General features: G+C 37.9%; 1 protein-coding gene and 1 pseudogene across 2 annotated transcripts in view; one reads left to right on the top strand and one right to left on the bottom strand.

The window, feature by feature from the left end:
* The window catches only part of BAZ1B (bromodomain adjacent to zinc finger domain 1B), a 67957-nt gene that overhangs the window by 27797 nt on the left and 17988 nt on the right, over nucleotides 1-22172 (bottom strand). For both annotated transcript variants that reach the window (XM_059895834.1, XM_059895835.1), the window contains 4 exons: nucleotides 19818-20016; nucleotides 16925-17046; nucleotides 14577-14774; nucleotides 1384-3085 (listed from right to left, as the gene is read on the bottom strand). In XM_059895834.1, coding sequence (XP_059751817.1) covers nucleotides 1384-3085; nucleotides 14577-14774; nucleotides 16925-17046; nucleotides 19818-20016 — 2221 coding nt within the window. The remainder of the gene's footprint in view (nucleotides 1-1383; nucleotides 3086-14576; nucleotides 14775-16924; nucleotides 17047-19817; nucleotides 20017-22172) is intronic.
* On the top strand, nucleotides 7907-8230 carry LOC132349138 (large ribosomal subunit protein eL42-like; annotated as a pseudogene).

The following is a 22172-nucleotide window of genomic DNA, read 5'->3' as shown; positions in this document are numbered from 1 at the left end:
AAGAGAAGCCACCGCAATGAGAAGCCTGCGCACCACAGCAAAGACTGGCCCCCGCTCGCCCCAACTAGAGAAAACCCACGCGCAACGATGAAGACCCAATGCAGCCAAAAATAAATAATTAATTAATTTAAAAAAAAAAAACCCACAATGAGATACCAATTCACAATCACTAGAATAGCTATAATCAGAATCATAGAATAACAAGCTTTGGCAAAGATGCAGACAAGTGGAGAAATTACAACCCTCATTTACTACTGGTAGGAATGTAAAATTGTGCAGCCACTTTGAAAAACAGTCTAGGACTTCCTCAGTTAAACAGAGCTACCATATGATCCAGCAGATCCATCCCTAGGTATATACACCCATGAGAAATGAAAACATATCTCCACACAAAAACTTGTACACCAGTGCTTGTAGCAGCATTATTCATAATAGCCAAAAATGATTAAAACAAACCAAACATTCATCAACTGATAAATGGATAAACAAAATGTGACATATCCAAACAATGGAATAATATTCAGCCATAAAAAGGAATTAAGTACTGAGACATGCTACAGCCTGAACCTTGAAAACATGGTAAGTGAAAGAAGCCAGTCACAAAAGACTACATACTTATTATACAGCTCCACTGATATGATGTATCAGAATAGGCAAATATAGAGATACAGCAGTGGACGGTGATTGCTTAGGTCTGGGGAGGATGGGTATAGCTAAAGGGCATGGGGTTTCTTTTTGAGGTGATGAAAATGTTCTAAAATTGACTATGATAAAGGCTGCACATATCTGTGAATATATTAAAAAACAATGAACTGTACAATAAACGTGGATAAATAGTATAGTATGTGAATTATTTCTTAATAAAGCTGTTTTTTAAAAAGTTCAGACTTAATGGTGCTATGAAAGCCCCAAATTTTTATTTCCTTACATCTTAATAAGGAAAAGATTAATATCTGAGTTGGCAACTGTGCTGAGGGCTTCAAATACCTTGTCATTCATTTGTTACGACAATCTTAAGCATATGAGGAAACTGAGGCATGGATAAGCAACTTGCTCAAAGAACTATAGCTAAGTCGCAGGTACCCAGGTCAGCCCATTCCCAGGTCATATGTTATCTCCACTATGTCTGTTTGTGGATTTGGTCCTTTACTAAGCCAGAAAAGATGCCAACATCACACTAATCCAAGTCAAACTATCATTAACTGCAGAATGCCAGGCTGAACACTCCTGCTAGAATCTTACATACCTAGAAGGGTCAGGTTATTACACACAGAAATAACTAAATAGTTGTGACAAACGAAGATGCTACCATTACCTCAGTAATTTCCTTCCTTCTACTATCTTCTAAAGGGCTTCCTCTTTTCTCTCAACACAAGATTTTACCTTTCATTTCTCTCTCCTGAATTTCCCGCTCCTTCTTAGCCTGAATGGCAAGCAGCCGTCTGCTCTTCACGGCACTGATCATGTCTTCAGCTTCCATATCTACCTGGGGCTCAAACTTCACGACTTCTTTTTTCCTATCAGCTTTGCCTAACCCATTCTCCTCTTTTCCATTTTCTTTATTTCTGGCTTCCATTTCTTTCCGTTTCTGTTTCTCTGCTCTCTTCTTATCATTTTCTTCCTTCAATACAGCAAGCCGTTCCTTCCATAACTCTGCAGACATCTGCTGCCTGGTTTCCATGTGGTCCTGCACTGAGTATGTCATGAGAATCCGGTGGCAGAGTGCTGTCAAGATCTGCAGTTTCTCTTCCGATGTTAGCTCAAAAAATTCAGAGGTCTCCAGCTTTTCTAGGAACTCATCTTGTACCTCATTGTCCTCAAATGGTGCTGAATCTTTGTTGTCATCCGTGTCTGAGCCCTCACTTTCTTCCTGAATGTCAGATTTGCGCAAGCAGAGCCGAACCAGCTCTGAAACAGAATGCAGAGTCAGAGGGATTTCTGACAGCTTCATTCCCAATTCACCATAGTCTTCTGCTATTTCATCTTGTAACAAGGTCTGTAAGAGGATGACCAACACTCTATTCAGGTATAAAAAGCCACCCTTTTCTGCACTCAAGGCTTCCATAAGGGACACAGCAGTAATAGGATACTGAGCATCTGGTAAGAGTAACCCAGAATAACAGCTCAAGAACTCCACCACCATGGCCACATCCCCAAAGAGTGTATTGGGCAGCCCTTCAGGGGTATCCACCAATTTAAATGTTGGAAGGTTTTTGCCAGTTAACTCTTGGTCCTCGTACCGCTTCTGTTTCTCTAGTTTCTCGAGCATTTCTTTCTCTCTCCGTTCCTTGGCTTTCTCCTTCAACTTTTCTTTCAGTTCCTCTCGTTTCTTTTTCAAATATTCTTTGCGCTGCTCTTCAGACATAGAAGCCCATCTCTTTTTGTGCTCTAGAAGCTCAAAGCGTTTTTGAACAATACTTCGCAATTCTTCTGGGAGACGAGCTCTATCCTCACTAGAGAGGAGACGAGCTGTTTTGGAGATAACACAGGACAGGGCGCTCTTCTTGTCCTCCCTGTCTTTGTTTTCTTTGTAGTAGGCAATAAGGTGGAGGGCAGCAGGAGGCAGATGTTTATGAGGTTTACTAGAGGACCTAGGTGTGCCCCCAGAATTCCTCGGGGCTCGTGTCACCTTCTGAGTGCCTTTGGCCATGTCCAACAAAGTCATCTGCTTCATTTTGGTTTTAGGAGTCTTCAAGCCCTTTTTGGGAGATTTGGAATTCCCTGTGGATTTCTGTCCATTCAGGATGCCTTTGCTTCTGCCCTTTGCTTTCAAAGGTTTGTCACTATGCTTCCCTGATTTCTTGCCAGGTGGGCCTTTCTTAGGAATGTGAAAGTTAGCATGTAGCTTGTTGGGCGACATCATCTTCATCACTTCTTCCAGATGCTCTTCTGGAGATTTGGAATTCTTTGAGTTCTTCACTTTGAGTGGTGAGCCATTCAAGGATTTCTTCAAGTGTACATGACACCATAACTTAGGATTTAGTGGTGAACTGAGAGAAGAGTTGTCTGTCTTGGATTTCTTTGAGGGCTTCCTGTCTGGAGATCCAGTATTCTTCCTCTTAGTAGAGGGGTTGAGAGTCATGTACTAGAATTTAAGAACAGGAGCAAAAATAATTTTAAAAACTAATTTAAAGAAGCAATATTTAAGCATCCTAAAGGCCCTCTTCCCCATCTATTCAGGTAAAGCTACATATTCATTTCTCTTCATAGACACTCTGTCCCTGAAAAAAACAAAGCCATGAATGTTAGCTAATGTTTTAGCCATATCAACACAAAATTCTCTTGATACTCAGACTTAAAAATCTATACTCCAGGACTTCCCTGGCGGTCCAGTGGTTATGACTCCATGCTTCCACTGCAGGGGGCATGGGTTCAATCCCTGGTCAGGGAACTAAGATCCCGCATGTCGTGCGATGTGGCGAAAAAAAACATCTATACTCTGATATTATGCATTTTCTGCTATATAACTAGTTTTCTGCTTATATATAGATTAGCAGTTCTTAAATACCTTAATGAAATCTATAAACTCTTTCCCCAGAAACATACAAAAATCATGCATACAATTTCAGAGTCCATGGGTCCCAGACTAAGGATACTTGATCTAGATAATATCAACATCTGAGGAATTTTAAAATTATTGCTTTTGAGACAGGATTGTATTTTTATCCTTTAAACCTTTGGTACAACTAGGGGTATTCTATGTTTAGAATGGTAGAAAGCATACCACTTAAGTATTTTTGTTTAAATTCAGAAGCATATTTTCTTATTAAGAGTATCAGTAAGTATACTAACGACAACAAAACTCTGCTCACAAATAAGGAGCCCTCCTGATCCTGGCTCCTTAACCTCCTCTTTGTCCTCACCCCACCCCTCAAGAACTCTTTCCCACAAATACATTACTAACTACAAGCCCCATGGGACTTCCCTGGTGGCGCAGTGGTTAAGAATCCGCCTGCCAATGCAGGGGACATGGGTGCGAGCCCTGATCCAGGAAGATCCCACATGCCGCAAAGCAACTAAGCCTATGCGCCACAACTACTGAGCCTGGGCTCTAGAGCCCGCGAGCCACAACTACTGAGCCCACGCGCCACAACTACTAAAACCCACGTGCCTAGAGCCCGCGTTCCACACCAAGAGAAGCCACTGCAATGAGAAGCCCGTACACTGCAATGAAGAGTAGCCCCCGTTCGGTGCAACTAGAGAAAGCCCGCACGCAGCAATGAAGACCCAACGCAGCCAAAAATAAATAAATAAATAAATTTATTTATTTAAAAAAAAAAAAAACTACAAGCCCTGTAAGTTCTCAAACTCACACAATTCTCTCTTGATCATCCCCTCACATCTTTCAAATCCACTCCCTTTAGTACCCCAACTCTGCAATCCTTCAATCCCAGCAGGACCCTTAAATCAGTTAATTCTATCACATTTTCACCAATCTCACTTCTTTGTCCTTCTTAACTCAGGTTAAGTTCCACAGTCAGTCATTCCAATCAATCTTGCATAAACCTACGGTTCCCTTGTCTCTCTTGCTCTATTATATCAAGTTACTCCTAGCCTGCACTTGTTCAGCTTAAACATGACTAGAATAAAAGACAATGACAGTGTGTGGACTTATTTTAAATTCATAATCAGGTACCTCAAATGGATCCTGAATGCCACTCAGTAATCACAATACATTCCCTTAGTCCATTTACCTTCTCACTCTCCTGGATATACATCTTTTCCTATCTCCTAAAATCTCCACCTTATCCCCATTATACAGAATTAGTTAATAGGTTAGAACCCATCAGCCTGCCATTGTTTCTGTTTAAATGTGCATTAAAACAAAACCAAAAACACTGCTGATTTTGATGCTTTAAAATATAATTACAAAGAAAAAAAGCCTGGCAGTTAAAACACATACTACATGAAATAATAGCCAAGCAATGAAAAAGTATAGCCAATTCAAAAAAAAAAATTTTGTTTCAAGTGATCAGGAGAAAGACTAGATAACCCCTAGAATACTTGACTTCTATTACCAAAAGCAGCTAAGCACATAAAAGGCACTCAGAGACTACTGAGTTTAAGTTTCTGAGTGGAAAGGACTAACTTGTAAAGAAGCAGTCTGGAGGCAGTGGATAAGACAGGCTAGTGTGAGATGAGACTACAGGCCAGGAAACAGCTGAAGACTATCGAATATGAAATTAGGACCCCTTTAAAAAGGCAACAGAGAAACGGTTATGGTGAAATAAATCTCAGAGATGCTGCAGAAGAACACCTATGCTCCTGTTGAAGTAAACAAAACAGGTACAGTAAAATTTAATAAGTTGTACTACAATGCCAAATAAGATTTAAACATTAAGGATATAATCATCAGATAAACAAACTCATAGAACCTAAGCAGCACAAGAGGTAGAAATATGGTCTGCAATGAATGAGTGGCTATACTTAACAAATCCTTCTTCTGGCTAAGTTCTCTAACTTTAAAGGCCAATCTGCCTTTTAAGAACTATAGGCAATTGCAGGTTACTGTTCCTCCAGCTGGCTGTTTTTGTTCCCTGACCAAAACTGGATGTTTTGTTCCCCAATTATCATCCTCAGTATGGGCTGACAAAGAGGTTTCATAGTTTATGGAACATAAACATTATCTGTGACTCAGGGGACACTTTCCCCAGAGGCAAGAATTTCTCAGTTCTAGTTGCCCAGAACTGTATTTTAAAATGTTAAAAAGATAAGCAAAGATAACTTATGTATGATTCCATTCTTCTTGTTGGCAGTAATATTACCAAAACTCCAGAGAGAACAATATTTCAGAGACCACCCTACAAATCACGAATAAGACCCAAAACTACCCTGGCAGGAATTAAAGACAAATATGTGCCTTCCAAAAGTTAATCATCCACTTCAGCTACCCTTGGAAAATCTTCAGAGTACAGACATAATAGATTGATACTCTCTCTAGTGAGCAGGATAAGAGATTATCTCTAAAGTCATTCTAAAATAAAATTTATCACTAAAAAGGAGCTTAGTGTGAGACTATGTTTCATTTTTACCATTTTAAATAAATATCTAATAGGGTCTATTATAGGGTCTATTATAATTGGGCCACTTCTTAATTTACTGATTATATTTCTTTCTATTTAAAAAGTCACTCAAATTTAGCATAAATTTCTTCTACTTAGAAGCACTCTATTATGCAGAAATAATGCAAGAAAGAGCTGGGATGGCTTAGCCATGAGATGGTCCAGCAGCCCATTTTTATCTATAAGGTGTGTTTTTTTGCCAAGCCACACCACATAATATTTTTTTCTTAAAAATGAAAGAAATTAACTCACCCAACCCCCTCCCAAAAGGCCGGCTCCCCGCGTGAGCAGTCCTTCAGTAACTGGATCATCTCAGCATAGGGCATGCTGGGCAGTCTCAGCCAATGGGAGCCGGCATGGCTGGACTCAGGGGGAATCTGAAAAAGTATAAAACCACTTATGTGCTAAGGGTCTCCCCTGTCCCCCATTCAACATAAGTAATCTACCAGAGTAGTGCACAGAGAAGGAGAAAAGAATGGGCATCTGGATTAGCAGCATTATAGTTTTTTGGAAAAGGCCCTTCTTAACTGCTAAACAGGGAAAAACATTTACGTATGTATCAGCAACATGCGAGGCTATAAGAAAAATAGTGTATACAATTCCATACTTGTTCCCCGTCACCTGGAACGAACCACCACCACAAATAAGGAAATCTAATAAATAAGATAAAAATGAAGAAACTTAATATTTACAGCAGCTCATTCAGATGCTAAATTTAACTTAATAGTAAGCAGTCAGAACCCTAAATTAGAAAACTTTGGCGATCTATATTCTGATTCTTATTTCACTCTTCTCATTCACCCCAGAAACGATGTTAGGAGTTTCAAGGCAACATTCAAATAGTGCACTTGTCTCAATCTCTAGATGCCTTTATCAGCAAATCTGTGAAATGTATTACTATAGAATATTTTTAAGTGCTTTGAAATTAATGTAATTTATTTTTAAAAGTACTACTGCTCTACGGGACTTCCCTGGTGGTCCAGTGGTAAAGAATCCACCTTACAGTGCAGGGAATGCGAGTTCAAGCCCTGATCAGGGAACTAAGATCCCACATGTCATGGGGCAACTAAGCTCGTGTGCCTCAACTACTGAGCTTGCGTGCCTCAACTAGAGCCCAAGCACTCTGGAACCCATGCACCACAACTAGAGAAGAGAAAAAACCTGCACGCCACAACTAGAGAGAAGCCCACACACCACAATGAAGAACCCGCGCCACAACAAAAGATCCCGTATGCCTCAACGAAGATGCTGCGTGCTGCAACTAAGACCCGACACAAGCAAAAAAAAATTAATAATAAAATAAATAAATAATTTTTTTGGAAAAAGCACTGTTGCTCTAGTGTCTAATTCATAAACAAACTTGAAGCACCAAAATTTATTCAAAGAAAAGTCTTAAGACTATAAACACTTACTTGAAACATCAGTTATTAGGAGAGATAAGAAACATCTTTTAAAATGTATAATAATTAGTACCACTAGCAATGAGACAAAATTAAACCATGTGCCTTCTGATATGATTCACTGAGAATACAACATCAGTTCTGTGGTATTACTAAGCATGAGGAAATAAACTTAAATTGAGGAGCATTATACTAAATAATTGGTTTGTATTCTTAAAATTACCAAGGTTTTTAAAAGACAAAGGAAAACTGAGGGACTAATCCAGATTAGAGAAGACTACAGAGACATAACAAGTAAATGCAATCAATACATGATACTACCCTGGATCCTATTAGGGCCAAAACAAAATATGTTTGGCTAAAAGGATGTTAATGGGACAACTGGCAAAATTTGAGTAAAAACTGTAAATCACTTCTTTCCACATCGACAGTGCTCTCGCATACATGGTAACCATTTCTAAAACCTGCTGGACTTTCTGTAATTAGTGTCGCAAACCTGCCCACAAAGTGATCCAGTACAAGAAGCGCAAGGATTCTCTGTATATTCTCCAAGGAAAGGAACATTATGACAGGAAGGAGAGTGGCTATGGTGGACAGACTAAGCTGGTTTTCCAGAAAAAGGCTAAATAAAACCACAAAGATGATTTTGCTGAGGCTTGAATGCATTGAGCCAACTGCAGATCTAAGAGAATGCTGGCTATTAAGAGAAGCAAGCATTTTGAGCTGGGAGGATGTAAGAAGAGAAAGAGCCGAGTGATCCAGTTCTAAGCTTCATATTTTGTTTTATTATGAAGATAATAAAATCTTGAGATTATGTTTACTTTAAAAAAAAACTATAGATCAGATAACAATATCATTTTCATGTTAATTTCTTGATTTTGGTCACTGTACTATAGTTATTATAGAAAATATCCTTGTCTTTTAGGAAACACATATTCAAGTATTTTGTAAAAGGGCATCCTGTCTTATAACCTACTACCATCAGCTCAGAAAAAAATAATGTGTATAAAGAGAAAAAAATAATAGGGACTCCCCTGGTGGTCCAGTGGTTAAGAATCTGCCTTCCAATTCAGGGGACGTGGGATTGATCTCTGGTCGGGGAACTAAGATCCCACATGCCGTAGGGCAACTAAGCCTGCACCACAATTAGAGAGCTTGCATGCCACAACTACTGAGCTCACACACCGCAACTAGAGAACCCTGTGCACTGTAACTACTGGGCCTGCGCTCTGGAGCTCACACACCACAACTAGAGAGAAGCCCGCACACCACAACAAAGAGCCCACACGCCTCAACAAAAGATCCCACATACCGCAACAAAGATCCCCCAACTAAGACCCAACGCAGCCAAATTAATTAATTAATTAATTTTTTAAAAAATCATCTGCTCAATAGCTCCTAATCCAGAACTTGGAGGGCAGTAAATAATAAATTGAAATGACCAAAGAGTCAAATCAAAACAAGTTAAAAAAAAAAAACAAAACAGAAAAAATAAAACATATGTGGTAAATGTTAAAATTTGAGGAATCTACTTAAAGAGTACAGAGAAATTCTTTATAGTATTTGTCACCTTTTCTATATGAAATTATTTCAAAATAAAACGTTTTTAAAATGTATTCATAATCATATTAAATCAATCCAAATGTCTTAAAAAGTGTTATTTTTCTTGTTACGTCTCTAACCAAATGCTTCCTTACTAGGATATACCACTCCAAAATAAGAGTTCAAAACATGGACAGGGAATTCCCTAGCAGTCCAGTGGTTAGGACTCTGAGCTTCCAGTGCTGGGGGCATGGGTTCGATCCCTGACTGGGGAACTAAGATCCTGCATGCCACGCAGCACAGCTACAAAAAAAAAAAAAAAAAAAAGGAAAAACATTATGGACAGACTAACAAAACACTAGAGCTGCAATGTATTAGAATACGGAAACGAGCTAAGATGGCTGATTTCATCTTAGATGACAGTTATTTTATCATCCAAGTGCCTTGTAAATCATTCCTCCAAGTCATTAGGCCTATAAAATATTTACCCCTAAACTCAACTGTCAGTTGCATTTTTCTCCTCAATGAACAGAATGGAACTTCTTAACGAAATGAATTCACTAGCCATGTACATATTATACCTATGCTAAACATCACAGGATATAAAATGAGTAAGTAGCTTTTAATCTCAAGTCATTTATATTCTAAGGCTTTACAAGACCACAAGCACACCCCCAGCATCACACTAGGCCCTACTCAGATAACACTCCAAAATTCTACATTTCTAGATAATTTTCCTCTTTCCCACCTAAGCTCTCCCAGTTGGTCCTTTCCTAAAACTATTACTCACAACTTGCTTCCTCTCTCCAGACCTCATCTCTCTCTATAGTAGTTGCATTCAGCAGCCTAGCAGAACGTTAAATTCTACAAAAACCAAAGAAAAAAATTTTAACCTATTGCTTTTGGTTCCCATTTCAATGTACCTGCTGCCAAAGTAAGCTCAAAACCACTGCCTCTGGGACGGGCAGATCACATGTGATCAACTTTGATGTTCAATGCATTATTTTATTTTATTTATTTATCTTTTTTAAGATTTTTTTTTTTTGATGCGGACCATTTTTAAAGTCTTTATTGAATTTGTTACAATATTGCTTCTGCTATATGTTTCGGTTTTTTGGCTCTGAGGCATGTGGGATCTTAGCCCCCTGACTAGGGATTGAACCTGCACCCCCTGCACTGGAAGGCGAAGTCTTAACCCAGTGGACCGCCAGGAAGTCCCCACTGCATTATTTTAAATTTCCTTTAGATCAGGAAAGAATCCAAAGCACTCTTTTATGGCCTACTTATCCGTACCTTTACTATATTCTGTCCTGGCTGAGATGCCAAAAGTTCTTTGAGAAAACCAATTTTATAAAAAGGAAAAATAAACATACATAAACTCAAAAGATAAAATCAGTGAAATGTCAAATAGTATTGGGCAATAAGAAATTATTGTTTAAGGTATGCAAAATACATTAAAAGATAAGTATATGCTCTGAATTTATAGACTGGTATCTTACATGACTCAATTTCTCTCACTAAGCAGAATTTCTCTCACTGCTGCCTTCTTACAGCAGTTTAGTGTAAACAAGCTTGCACTTCTAGTCTCAATCAGAATTACAGCCAAAATTCATTAAGTTAATATTTTAAGCCCTCATTAGAAAATTTCAGAGTAGCCAATTTCTTCAGAAATTGCTTTTCAAGATATAATAAATTCCTAAAACAAAACAAACAAACAAAAAAGATATAAATTCCTGGAATTCTAAGTCTCTGGCTCCTACAAAAAGTGTGGATCAGCTTTTTTGTTCTAATAAAACCCAAAGACCTTTTACTCATAAATTATACTCAGTCTTTCTTTCATGTTATTCACATATTTGAATCACTGAACTAAAATACATAAAAGACAACTGTAAAATTTAAAAAGAAGAAAATATTTAGGACTCAAATGATCCAAGAGTCTAAAACCCATTTAGAGATGATTTTATATACAATTTTCATACAGTAAAGATAGTAAGCTCCTGGGCTTCCCTGGTGGCGCAGTGGTTGAGAGTCTGCCTGCCAATGCAGGGGACACGGGTTTGAGTCCTGGTCTGGGAAGATCCCACATGCCGCGGAGCGGCTAGGCCCGTGAGCCACAGCTACTGAGCCTGCGCGTCTGGAGCCTGTGCTCCGCAACAAGAGAGGCCGCAATAGTGAGAGGCCCGCGCACCGCGATGAAGAGTGGTCCCCGCTTGCCGCAACTAGAGAAAGCCCTCGCACAGAAACGAAGACCCAACATAGTAATCAATCAATAAATAAATCTTTAAAAAAAAAAAAAAAAAAGATAGTAAGCTCCTGTTATAACCACCGAAAGCTGTATCACAGTTCCAAAACTCTACAGCAATGAAATGAAAACAAATTAAAATTTCCGCTCAGTATATAAAAATATTTAAGAAAAAGTTTAGGGCTTCCCTGGTGGCGCAGTGGTTGAGAGTCTGCCTGCCAATGCAGGGCACACGGGTTCGAGCCCTGGTCTGGGAAGATCCCACATGCCGCAGAGCGGCTGGGCCCGTGAGCCACAATTACTGAGCCTGCGCGTCTGGAGCCTGTGCTCCGCAACAAGAGAGGCCGCGATGGTGAGAGGCCCGCGCACCGCGATGAAGAGTGGCCCCCGCTTGCCACAACTAGGGAGGGCCCTCGCACAGAAACGAAGACCCAACACAGCCAAAAATAAATAAATAAATAAACAAAGTAAACAATGCTTTAAAAAAAAAAAAGAAAAAGTTTAGGTTTACTAAATAGTGTTCTATGGAAATTTTAGTCCTGATCTAGAAAAAGTCAACTAATCCCTAAATTTTTCTTTTTACACAAATGATAAAAATTTAAAGAGCCTAATGGAAGATAACGCTGTAACATAAATCACAGCAAGATCTTTTTTGACCCACCTCCTAGAGTAATGAAAATAAAAACAAAACCAAAAATAAACAAATGGGACCTAATTAAACTTAAAAGCTTTTGCACAGCAAAGGAAACCATAAACAAGATGAAAAGACAACCCTCAGAATGGGAGAAAATACTTGCAAACGAAGCAACGGACAAAGGATTAATCTCCAAAATATACAAACAGCTCATGGAGCTCAATATCCAAAAAACAAACAACCCAATTAAAAAATGGGTGGAAGACCTAAATAGACATTTCACCAAAGAAGACATACAGATGGCAAAGAGGAACATGAAAAGATGCTCAACATCACTGACTATTAGAGAAATGCGAATCAAAACTACAATGCGGGGCTTCCCTGGTGGCACAGTGGTTGAGAATCTGCCTGCCAATGCAGGGGACACGGGTGCGAGCCCTGGTCTGGGAAGATCCCACATGCCGTGGAGCAACTAGGCCCATGAGCCACAACTACTGAGCCTGCGCGTCTGGAGCCTGTGCTCCGCAACAAGAGAGGCCGCGATAGTGAGAGGCCTACGCACTGCGATGAAGAGTGGCCCCCACTTGCCGCTACTAGAGAAAGCCCTCACACAGAAACGAAGACCCAACACAACCATAAATAAATAAAATAAAATAAAATAAAAACCAAAAAAGTTTAAAAAAAAAAACAAAACTACAATGAGGTATCACTTCACAGTAGTCACAATGGCCATCACCAAAAAATCTACGAACAATAAACGTTGGAGAGGGTGTGGAGAAAACGGAACACTTTTGCACTGTTGGTGGAAATGTAAATTGATACAGCCACTGTGGAAAACAGTATGGAGGTTCCTTAAAAAAACTAAAAACAGAACTACCATATGACCCAGCAATCCCACTACTGGGCATATACCCTGAGAAAACCATAATTCAAAAGGACACATGGGGCTTCCCTGGTGGCGCAGTGGTTGAGAGTCTGCCTGCCGATGCAGGGGAGACGGGCTCGAGCCCTGGTCTGGGAGGATCCCGCGTGCCGCGGAGCGACTGGGCCCGTGGGCCACAGCTGCTGAGCCTGCGCGTCTGGAGCCTGTGCTCCGAAACAGGAGAGGCTGCGATGGTGAGAGGCCCGCGCACCGCGATGAAGAGTGGCCCCCGCTTGCCAGAACTAGAGAAAGCCCTCGCACAGAAACGAAGACCCAACACAGCCAGAAATGAATAAATAAATTAATTTAAAAAAAAAAAAAAAAAAGACACATGTACCCCAATGTTCATTACAGCACTATTTACAATAGCCAGGACATGGGAACAACCTAAATGTCCAACAACAGATGAATGGATACAGAAGACGTGGGTACATATATACAATGGAATATTACTCAGCCATAAAAAGGAACGAAATTGGGTCATTTGTAGAGATGTGGATGGACCTAGAGTCTGTCATACAGAGTGAAGTAAGCCAGAAAGAGAAAAACAAATATTGTATACTAACGTATATATGTGGAATCTAGAAAAATTCTAGGTTCATCTACAGATGAACCTACTTGCAGGGCAGGAATAGAAATGTAGACGTAGAGAATGGACATGTGGACACGGGGGGAAGAGGAGGGTGGGATGAACTGGGAGATTAGGTTTGACATAAATACTCTACCGTGTGTAAAATAGCTAGTGGGAACCTGCTGTATAGCACAGGGAGCTCAGCCTGGTACTCTGTGACAACCTAGATGGGTGGGATGGCGGGTGGCAGGAAGGTCCAAGAGGGAAGGGATATAGGTATACATATAGCTGATTCACTTCATTGTACAGCAGAAACTAACAAAACACTGTAAAGCAATTATACGCCAATGAAAAAAATAATAATAAAAAGAAAAAGTTTAGGTTTACTAAATAGTGTTCCATGGAAATTTTAGTCCTGATCTAGAAAAAGTCAACTAATCCCTAAATTTTTCTTTTTACACAAATGTTAAAAATTTAAAGAGCATAATGGAAGATAATGCTTGATCGTGCTGGTCTAGAATAAGAAAACATGCTAATGCTAAACTACGATTGGAGGTCTTTACCAATGTTTGAAGAAATAAAATTATTTCTCAATATACTTTTGTTAACAATATCAACGTAAGATAATTGAAGTAATTTAGTTGTATGACTCAGTTGTAAGATAGCCTTAGTTTTTCATAATTACAAGAAAGAGATGAAAATTAATGTATATATACCATACAACTTTATAAGAATATTCTGAAAATCAAATGAGATAACTAAAGGAAAAATAATAGAAGTGCTAGATTTTCTACTAATCTGTCATACAAAGCAATACCTAGTCCTTTTCAAGGCTGGCAGTATATTTAATCTTCTTATCTGACATACAAAATCAGTTTTCATTTTTAGGACTCAATTTGCAAAAATAATTTTTTTTAATACCATACCTCATTCCAAGAAAGATCTGAGACAAAAAAGCACATGCATGTAATTTGTTTCTTTGTTTTAATTATGCAACCATAGTAATATAAGTCAAATTAGAAGAGGAGATATTCAGTGTGGCCTCTTCCCTACCAACCCCATAATCACAACCTACATGAAATAGATATACGTGAAAAATTTGAATTATCTGAAGTTACAGTTCAAAATCTACTGTAACCATCAGAGAAAATAAATTCATTCAATAGTGTTCCATCCTGCTGTCCAAAAATTAAGTGACCTTACCTTGTATGGATCAAGTAGAAAGTCACTGAACTTGCTAGGCAGGGAATACTTCTTCACTAATTCATCTTCTACCACCCAAGGTGCATTTTCACCAGTACCAGCCCGTAATGCGTTATGCCGTATAAAGTATCGAAGTATCTCCTTATTTGGTGGGCGTTCTGTACGAATCAAGCTGTCTGCTGGCACATTACTGATGATCTATGTTAACAAATAAAAATAACTCACTACTGGGGTAAAAAGCAATTAACCAATGAGAACAAAGATTTATATTCTCTCCGGAAAACTCATCATTACACCTATAAAATAGCTTATATACTAGATAGAAGGAGAATAATTTTCAGAGACAGAATGTTAAAGATATCTGTAGGCAATGTGTCAATATGTATCAAAGTCCTAAAAATGGGTATATCTGTTGAACCAACAGTTCCTCTTGTTAAGAATTTAGAAGTAAATGGAGGGACTTTCCTGGTGGTCTAGCAGTTAAGACTCCATGCTGACAATGCAGGGGGCTCAGGTTTGATCCCTGGTCAGGGAACTAGATCCCGCCTGCTGTAACTAAGAGCCTGCATGCCGCAGCTAAAGATCCCACATGAGGCAACGAAGATCCTGCATGCTGCAACTAAGACCCGGTGCAGCTAAATAAGTAAATAAATAAATTTTTTTTTTTAAAAAAAGAAGTAAATGGAAAGTCATCATCAATTGTTTATAAAAGGAGGGGGGAAAAGGAAGGGAATACTACATAAAGGTACATCAATAAGGGATTCATTTTTCTTTTATTTATTTATTTGTTGTTTATTTTTGGCTGCACTGGGTCTTCTTTGCTGCGCGCGGGCTTTCTCTAGTTGCGGCGAGCGGGGTCTACTCTTCATTGCAGTGCGCGGGCTTCTCATTGCGGTGGCTTCTCTTGCGGAGTACAGGCTCTAGGCGCGGAGGCTTCAGTAGTTGTGGCTTGCAGGCTCTAGAGTGCAGGCTCAGCAGTTGTGACGCACGGGCTTAGCTGCTCTGCGGCATGTGGGATCTTCCCGTACCAGGGCTCAAACCTGTGTCCCCTGCCATTGGCAGGTGGATTCTTAACCACTGCGCCACCAAGGAGGTCTCAGCAATAATGTTTTAACTAGCCACCTTGCTGAACGGGAGCTAAGAAACTTAGTGAAAAACTGTATTTAACACCCAATTTTCAAATATAAAGAAATCCTAACGATCCAGTAATGTCTTCAGGTCACTAACTATAAAACAAATGAGACAAAATGAAATAAAACTTGTCAGCATTCTGACGTGGGAAAGAAACAACACTCTAAAGAGGCAAGAGATCCAGGTTATAATCCTTCTTAATCTCATTTACTAAATTAGGAACTTTGATAGAATTATTTAATTTCTCAGGCCATAGCTGTTTCTTCTATAAAACAGTTAGACATGAAGACAAATGTGCAGCTGCCTTCCACACCTAGCCGCCCTCCCGCTTCTTTCTAATGATGAGATTTTACACATACAGGAATAAGAGTACCCAAAAGCAACATGGCATATTTCATGAAATCTAAGATGGTATTAATGAAAGACACATTATGTACCACAAAGAAAAGAATTCTTGCCAATTGATATTGAGATATATCCTGATTCCAGTAGATACAAACTACTATATATAAAATAGATAAACAACAAGATCCTACTGTATAAAAAAGGGAATTATATTCAATATCTTGTAATAAACTATAATGGAAATGAATATGAAAAAGAATATACATATATATATGTATAACTGAATCACTCTGCTGTACACCAGAAACTAACACAACATTGTAAATCAACTATGCTTCAATTTAAAAAAAAAAAGATACATATCCTGATTCTGGAAATGTAAAAATATGAAAGTTGAACATCTTAGAATCAATAAAACATAGTACTAAGTTATTTAAAGGGTATTTACCATTTTAGATTATTCAGATTCCTTGAAAAAGCACTGGTTAGAGTTAACTCACTTTCTGAGTTTAATTATATTACAAATTGCTCTGCTTTTAACTGGGAAGAGCTATTTCCTCAGGAAGTCCATAACCACTGGAAACAGAGTCTTATTTTTTCAAATAACTAAGTTTGAAGCTCAAATGTAAACTATTCTTACACCCTAATAATTCCTATTAAAAAGGAAAAAGCATGCTATCTCCTAGGAAAGACAATACAATTTAGTTTAAAGTCATAATTACAAAGACCAGAAAACCACTCAGAGTTTGTTGTAGAAACATATTTATTTACATTTTTCTTTAGCACATTTTCTACGAGAAAACTAGACCTTTGATATTTTCTTAAACAACATCTACCACATGTAAGAGGTTTAATATGAACTGCCAACTAACCTTATCTTCATTTTGTAGTTTCACATCATATTTGTGAGGCAGAAATTTTGGAGGTGCCCATTTCCTCTCTCCTTTCTTTAATGAAGTAGGAAGTTTTCGTGGAGATCTACGTGCTCTGTCATCTAGTCAAATCAATAGAAAATTAGTGAAAAAAATAATTCTTTTAATTTTATCCACTCAGTAATCTTACTGAATACCTACTCTGCAACCAAGCACTGAGTGATGGGGCCCAAAGGTAAATCATAAAGTCCTTGCCTCAAGTAGCTAAAGTCTATGGGAGGAGTCAACAATAATTACAATACAATGTGGTAAATACTATAATAGAGGTTGGTATAGAAAAATACTACATTAGAGAGAAAAATACTCAAAAAGAGAGAAGCAATGTCTAATTTAGTCTGGAAGATAGGCAGGGAAGACCAAGAAAGAATATGACTTATTCAGAGACTGCAAATAATGAGATACAGGTGAATATGATCTACAGTACAATTAAAAAAATCAGACTACAGAGGTAAGTAGGGGCTTATAAATTATAACGAACCTTGTATACCATTCATATAGGCTGGAATTTGTCTTATGGACACTAGGGAAACAAAGGATTTTTGATCTAACTAGATGTACATTTTGGAAAGAGCACTAGTGTGAAAAAATGAAGAAAAAGAAAAAGCACTTTCAGCAGTTAGAAAATGAATAAAATGGGAAGGTGAGACTGAAGAAAGGGAATGAGAAGATATAATCTTAAACATCTGGATTAATGTATCAGAATGGTGAAGGAAACAGTCAAGAAGACAGACTTGGTAACCAACTAGATGTGGGAATGTTAAAGGTTTCCAAGTTTTCTGCCTTAGAAATCAAGTAGATGATGATGTATTGAAAAATAAAAAGGCAGAACAAAACCATATGAAAAAAATCTAAGGAATGGCAGTGGGGAAAAAGGAAATAAAAAAAGAAAAGTAGTTAGAGAAATAGGAGACTGTGGTTATCAAATAAACTAAAAGATCTGAGAGTGACCAACCGTGTTAAATGTAAAAGAAAAGTAAAATGGACTAAGAAGAAATCAGTGGATTTGGCAATTAGGGGTCACCCATAACCTTATTAGGAACAGTTTTAGGAGTAAAGAGGCAGAAGTTAAGACTATAATAGCATAAGGAATAAACTGATGGTCAGAAAGTGGAGACAACATTCTCAAGAACTTTGGCTTGAATGAGTAAGACAGAAATAGAACAACAGGATCAAGGGAGGGTATGTTTTTGTTTTTAGAAAATGGGACTTTGTTTATAAGTTGAGAAGAACCATTAGAGAGAAGGTTAAAAACACTGTAGAGTAGAATAATAACAGTTAACCCAATCCTTGAGAAAGCAGGAAGGAATGGAATTCAAAGCACAAGTATCTTGACCAAGAGGAAGGACAGACAGCTCTCTTTTGAGATGAAGGAAGAACACAGACATTCGTAACAGTGAGGTTAAAAACACAAAACTGAAAAGTTCCTGCCTAATACATTTTTCCCCCCATAAAGCAGAAGGAAGGTTACCTTGTGAGAAAACATTTTGTATACTGGAATCTGTCTCTCATATTTCTATGGAAATTCTAATCAGTTTTCCCCCTGAAAACATTCAGAGTACATCATAACATTCTTTAGCCTGCCTACCATTCTTTCCACATACTAGCAATAACATTATATCCCAAAATTAAAACCTAAACTAAGGCATATAACACCCTAAAAAAGAAGCCAAAGCCTAAAACTAGGGGTTCCTAGTACACAATGTTTAAGGCATAAAACTAACAACTGTAACACATCATTGGTATTCCAATGATCTGATTCTAGAAGAAGTGTTAGAAGACATATCATCAGTCAACACCTAACCAAAACACTTATCAACCTCAAGTCTTGGGAATTGTAAGTAATATACATGTTAGAAAACTTCAGTATCAAAAAGAAGGAAAAGAGAAACTGAAAAACATAGACATTAGCATTCAAAATGCAGAGTGGAAAACAAAACTGAAGCATCAACAACTGGGGCAGACGAGTCTCAGAAGTTTCCTCGGGACTAGATAAGAACATTCCTTTAAAACCATCTGCACATATCCAAAACATCTGGAGAGACAAAGAATAGAATGGAAGACATACAGCATAACATTCTAATGAAATGTTCTAATTCAAACTTTGTAATAGTTAAATAATGAGGTAAAATTTGATCCTCTAACAATCTTGGGGAGGGGGATCAATATACATGAACCCTTTGAGTACTCATATTTTTGGAGACAGAAGATATCTATCCCAGTCAAATTCCTTATTGACACAGATTTAAAAAAAAAAAAGACGACCTCAGAGGACAATTTATTTTTCCAATGGGCAATGTCTCAGTTCTTCAACTTTCAAAACATTACGTTAGGTCTCCAGGTCCCTAAAAATTACTTTCAGATATCATAGTGTTTCAGAATTCTGGCAGCTCCCATCTGAGAGGAATTTGAGTTACGGAATATAGATAAAAGGAAGTATCTCAAAACCGTCACACTGGCTTGCAAAGTGAAGAGAAACAGGGATTAGAATTTATCCCTCCTACTCTGATCACCCCCCTTCCACACATATACATAATTCCAACTTAAAGAGAAAAGGAAGGCAAACTTTCTTTCCCATCTTGAGTAGCTAGGTATGTGCACATAGATTTCCAAGCAACTAGAGGAAATGACTTCCCAACTGTCTTAATTGTGTAGGGAGATTTAAATCTTGATTCACTTTGTAGGTATTTTAGTTGTTTTCTGAATCATAAATAGACAAAATCATGTCTATATATCAACAAAACCCAATTACAAATTTAATTGCTAGAGAACTCAAAAAGATTTGCACATAATATGAGTTGCATAACTCATTAAGGAAAGCTACTATCATACATACTAATACTCTCTCTCCTTCCTTCATCCTCTTTCACAATTGCCTCCTTCTGATGGTCCTGAGCGATTTGGCTAGAATTCTCTTTGTCACTTGAGGGAGAATCACAGGCACCATCAGATTTCTTCTCAGTGGCCTCTTCATCCACTTTCTCCAAAGGATGAATCTTCACAATTCTCACCTTTAGCATTTTTTCCTTCCCAACCTATAAGGGAGATAGGAGAAAGAATCAAAGATAATAATTAAGGGGACTTCCCCGGTGATCCAGTGGCTAAGACTCCACGCTCCCAATGCAGGGGGCCTAGGTTCAACCCCTGGTCAGGGAACTAGATCCCACACGCCGCAACTAAAGATCCTGCACGCCACAACTAAGACCCAGCGCAGCCAAATAAATAAATAAATATTAAGAAAAAAAAAGATATTAAGAACTAGAAACCTAAAGGTAACATTTAGAATATATTATCCAATACACATTCCACCTCACCTGACAAAAGTCACTAAAACTCTAAAGTAGTCAAGCACAGTGATTTTTTCCAACTTTATTTCTCAGATCTCCAGGTTGAAATATGACATCTTAAAAAATAAAATGATCACAATCTAGTTCATAATTCACGTACCAATGTACTAATGCCAAAGGGCAACTACTGCACAAACCCGAGAAATGTGTAAATAAAGTTCAAGAATTTCCATTTTCTAAAAAAATAAATTATATATATGGATATCCAATTCTCCAGAACCATCTGTTGAAAAGACTATCTTTTCTTCACTTAATTACCTTTCCACCTCTATCAAAAATCAGCAGAGAGAGAGAGTGAGTGTGTGTGTGTGTGTGTGTGTGTGTGCGCGCTCACATCTATTTCCGGATGCTATTCTGTTCCACTGATCTACTGGTCTATCTTTATACCAATTTCACACCGTCTTAATACTTTACAATAAGGCTCAAAATCAGATAGCGTTAGGACTCTAACTTTGCTGTTCTTTTTCAAAGTTGTTCTGGCTAGGTTTTTTGCATTACAATCAGCTTGGCAATCCCTACAAACAAGCTGCTGGGATTTTACTATTGTGTTGAATCTATACGTCTATTTGGGAAGAACTGACATCTTAACAATATTTAGTTTTCTGACCAATGAACAAAGTCTACCTCTCCATCATTTAAGGCCTTCTTTAACTTCCCTAAGCAATGTTTTATAGTTTTGTGTATAGGTCTTACACATCTTTTGTCAGATTTACTCCCAGAGTATTCCATATTTCTTGATGTTACTATAAATGGTATTGAATTTTTAAATTTCGATTTCCAACTGCTTGCTGCTAACACATAGAAATACAAATTGGTTTTTTGTATAGTGGGCCCTTCATTTCCACGGGTTCCACATCTGTGGATTTAACCAACCGTGTATCGAAAACATTAAAAACAAAAAAAAAAAAGAAAAAAGAAAGAAAGAAAAGAAAAAGAAATTCCAAAAAGCGAAATATGAACTTGCTGCACACTGGCAACTATTTACACAGCATTTACATGTATATTAGGTATTATAAGTAATCTACAGGTGATTTAAAGTATACTGCAGGATGTGCATAGGTTAAATGCAAACACTACACCACTTTATATAAGGGCCTTGAGCATCTGCAGATTTTGGTATCCATAGGGTCCTGGAACCAATCCTCCATAGATACCAAGGGATGACTGTATTTATCTTGTATCCTGCTACCTTGCTAAACTCACTTATTAGTTCTAGTACCTTATATGGTAGATTCCATGAGATTTTCTACATAGACAATCGTGTTGTCTGCAATTTTACTTCTTCCTTTCCAATTTGGATGCCTTTTACTTCTTTTTCTGACTAGAACCCCCAGTACAATATTAAATAGAGTAGGAAAGCAGACATTCAGTCTTTTATCATTAGGTATGATGTTAGCTGTAGGTTGTTATTCTGTAAATATTATCAGGTTGAAGAAGTTTCTTTCTATTTGCAGTTTTCTGGGAGTTTTTATTAGGAATTTGGATTTTGTCCAATGCATTTTGTGTGTAAATGGAGATGATCATATGGTTTATCAGTAAGGAGAACTAGAAATTTAAAACCTTGCATTCTTAGGATAAACCCCACTTAGTCATGATGTATTATCCTTTTAACATAATGCTGGATTTCACTTGCTAAAATTTTTATTAGCACTTTTACATCTAGGTTCACAAGACAGCTTTGTGAACATACTTTTTTTCTTAGTCTGTGGCTTTTTCTTGTGCTTATAGGGTTTTCCTATCAGGGTGATGCTGACCTCATAAAATGATTTGTGAAGAATTCCCTCCTCTTCTATTTTCTGAAATAACATCTAGAATTGGTATTATTTCTTCCTTAAATGTTTGGT

The sequence above is a fragment of the Balaenoptera ricei genome, chromosome 15 (genome assembly GCF_028023285.1).
Source record: "Balaenoptera ricei isolate mBalRic1 chromosome 15, mBalRic1.hap2, whole genome shotgun sequence".
NCBI lineage: Eukaryota > Metazoa > Chordata > Mammalia > Artiodactyla > Balaenopteridae > Balaenoptera > Balaenoptera ricei.
This window is presented reverse-complemented; position numbering and strand designations above follow the sequence as displayed.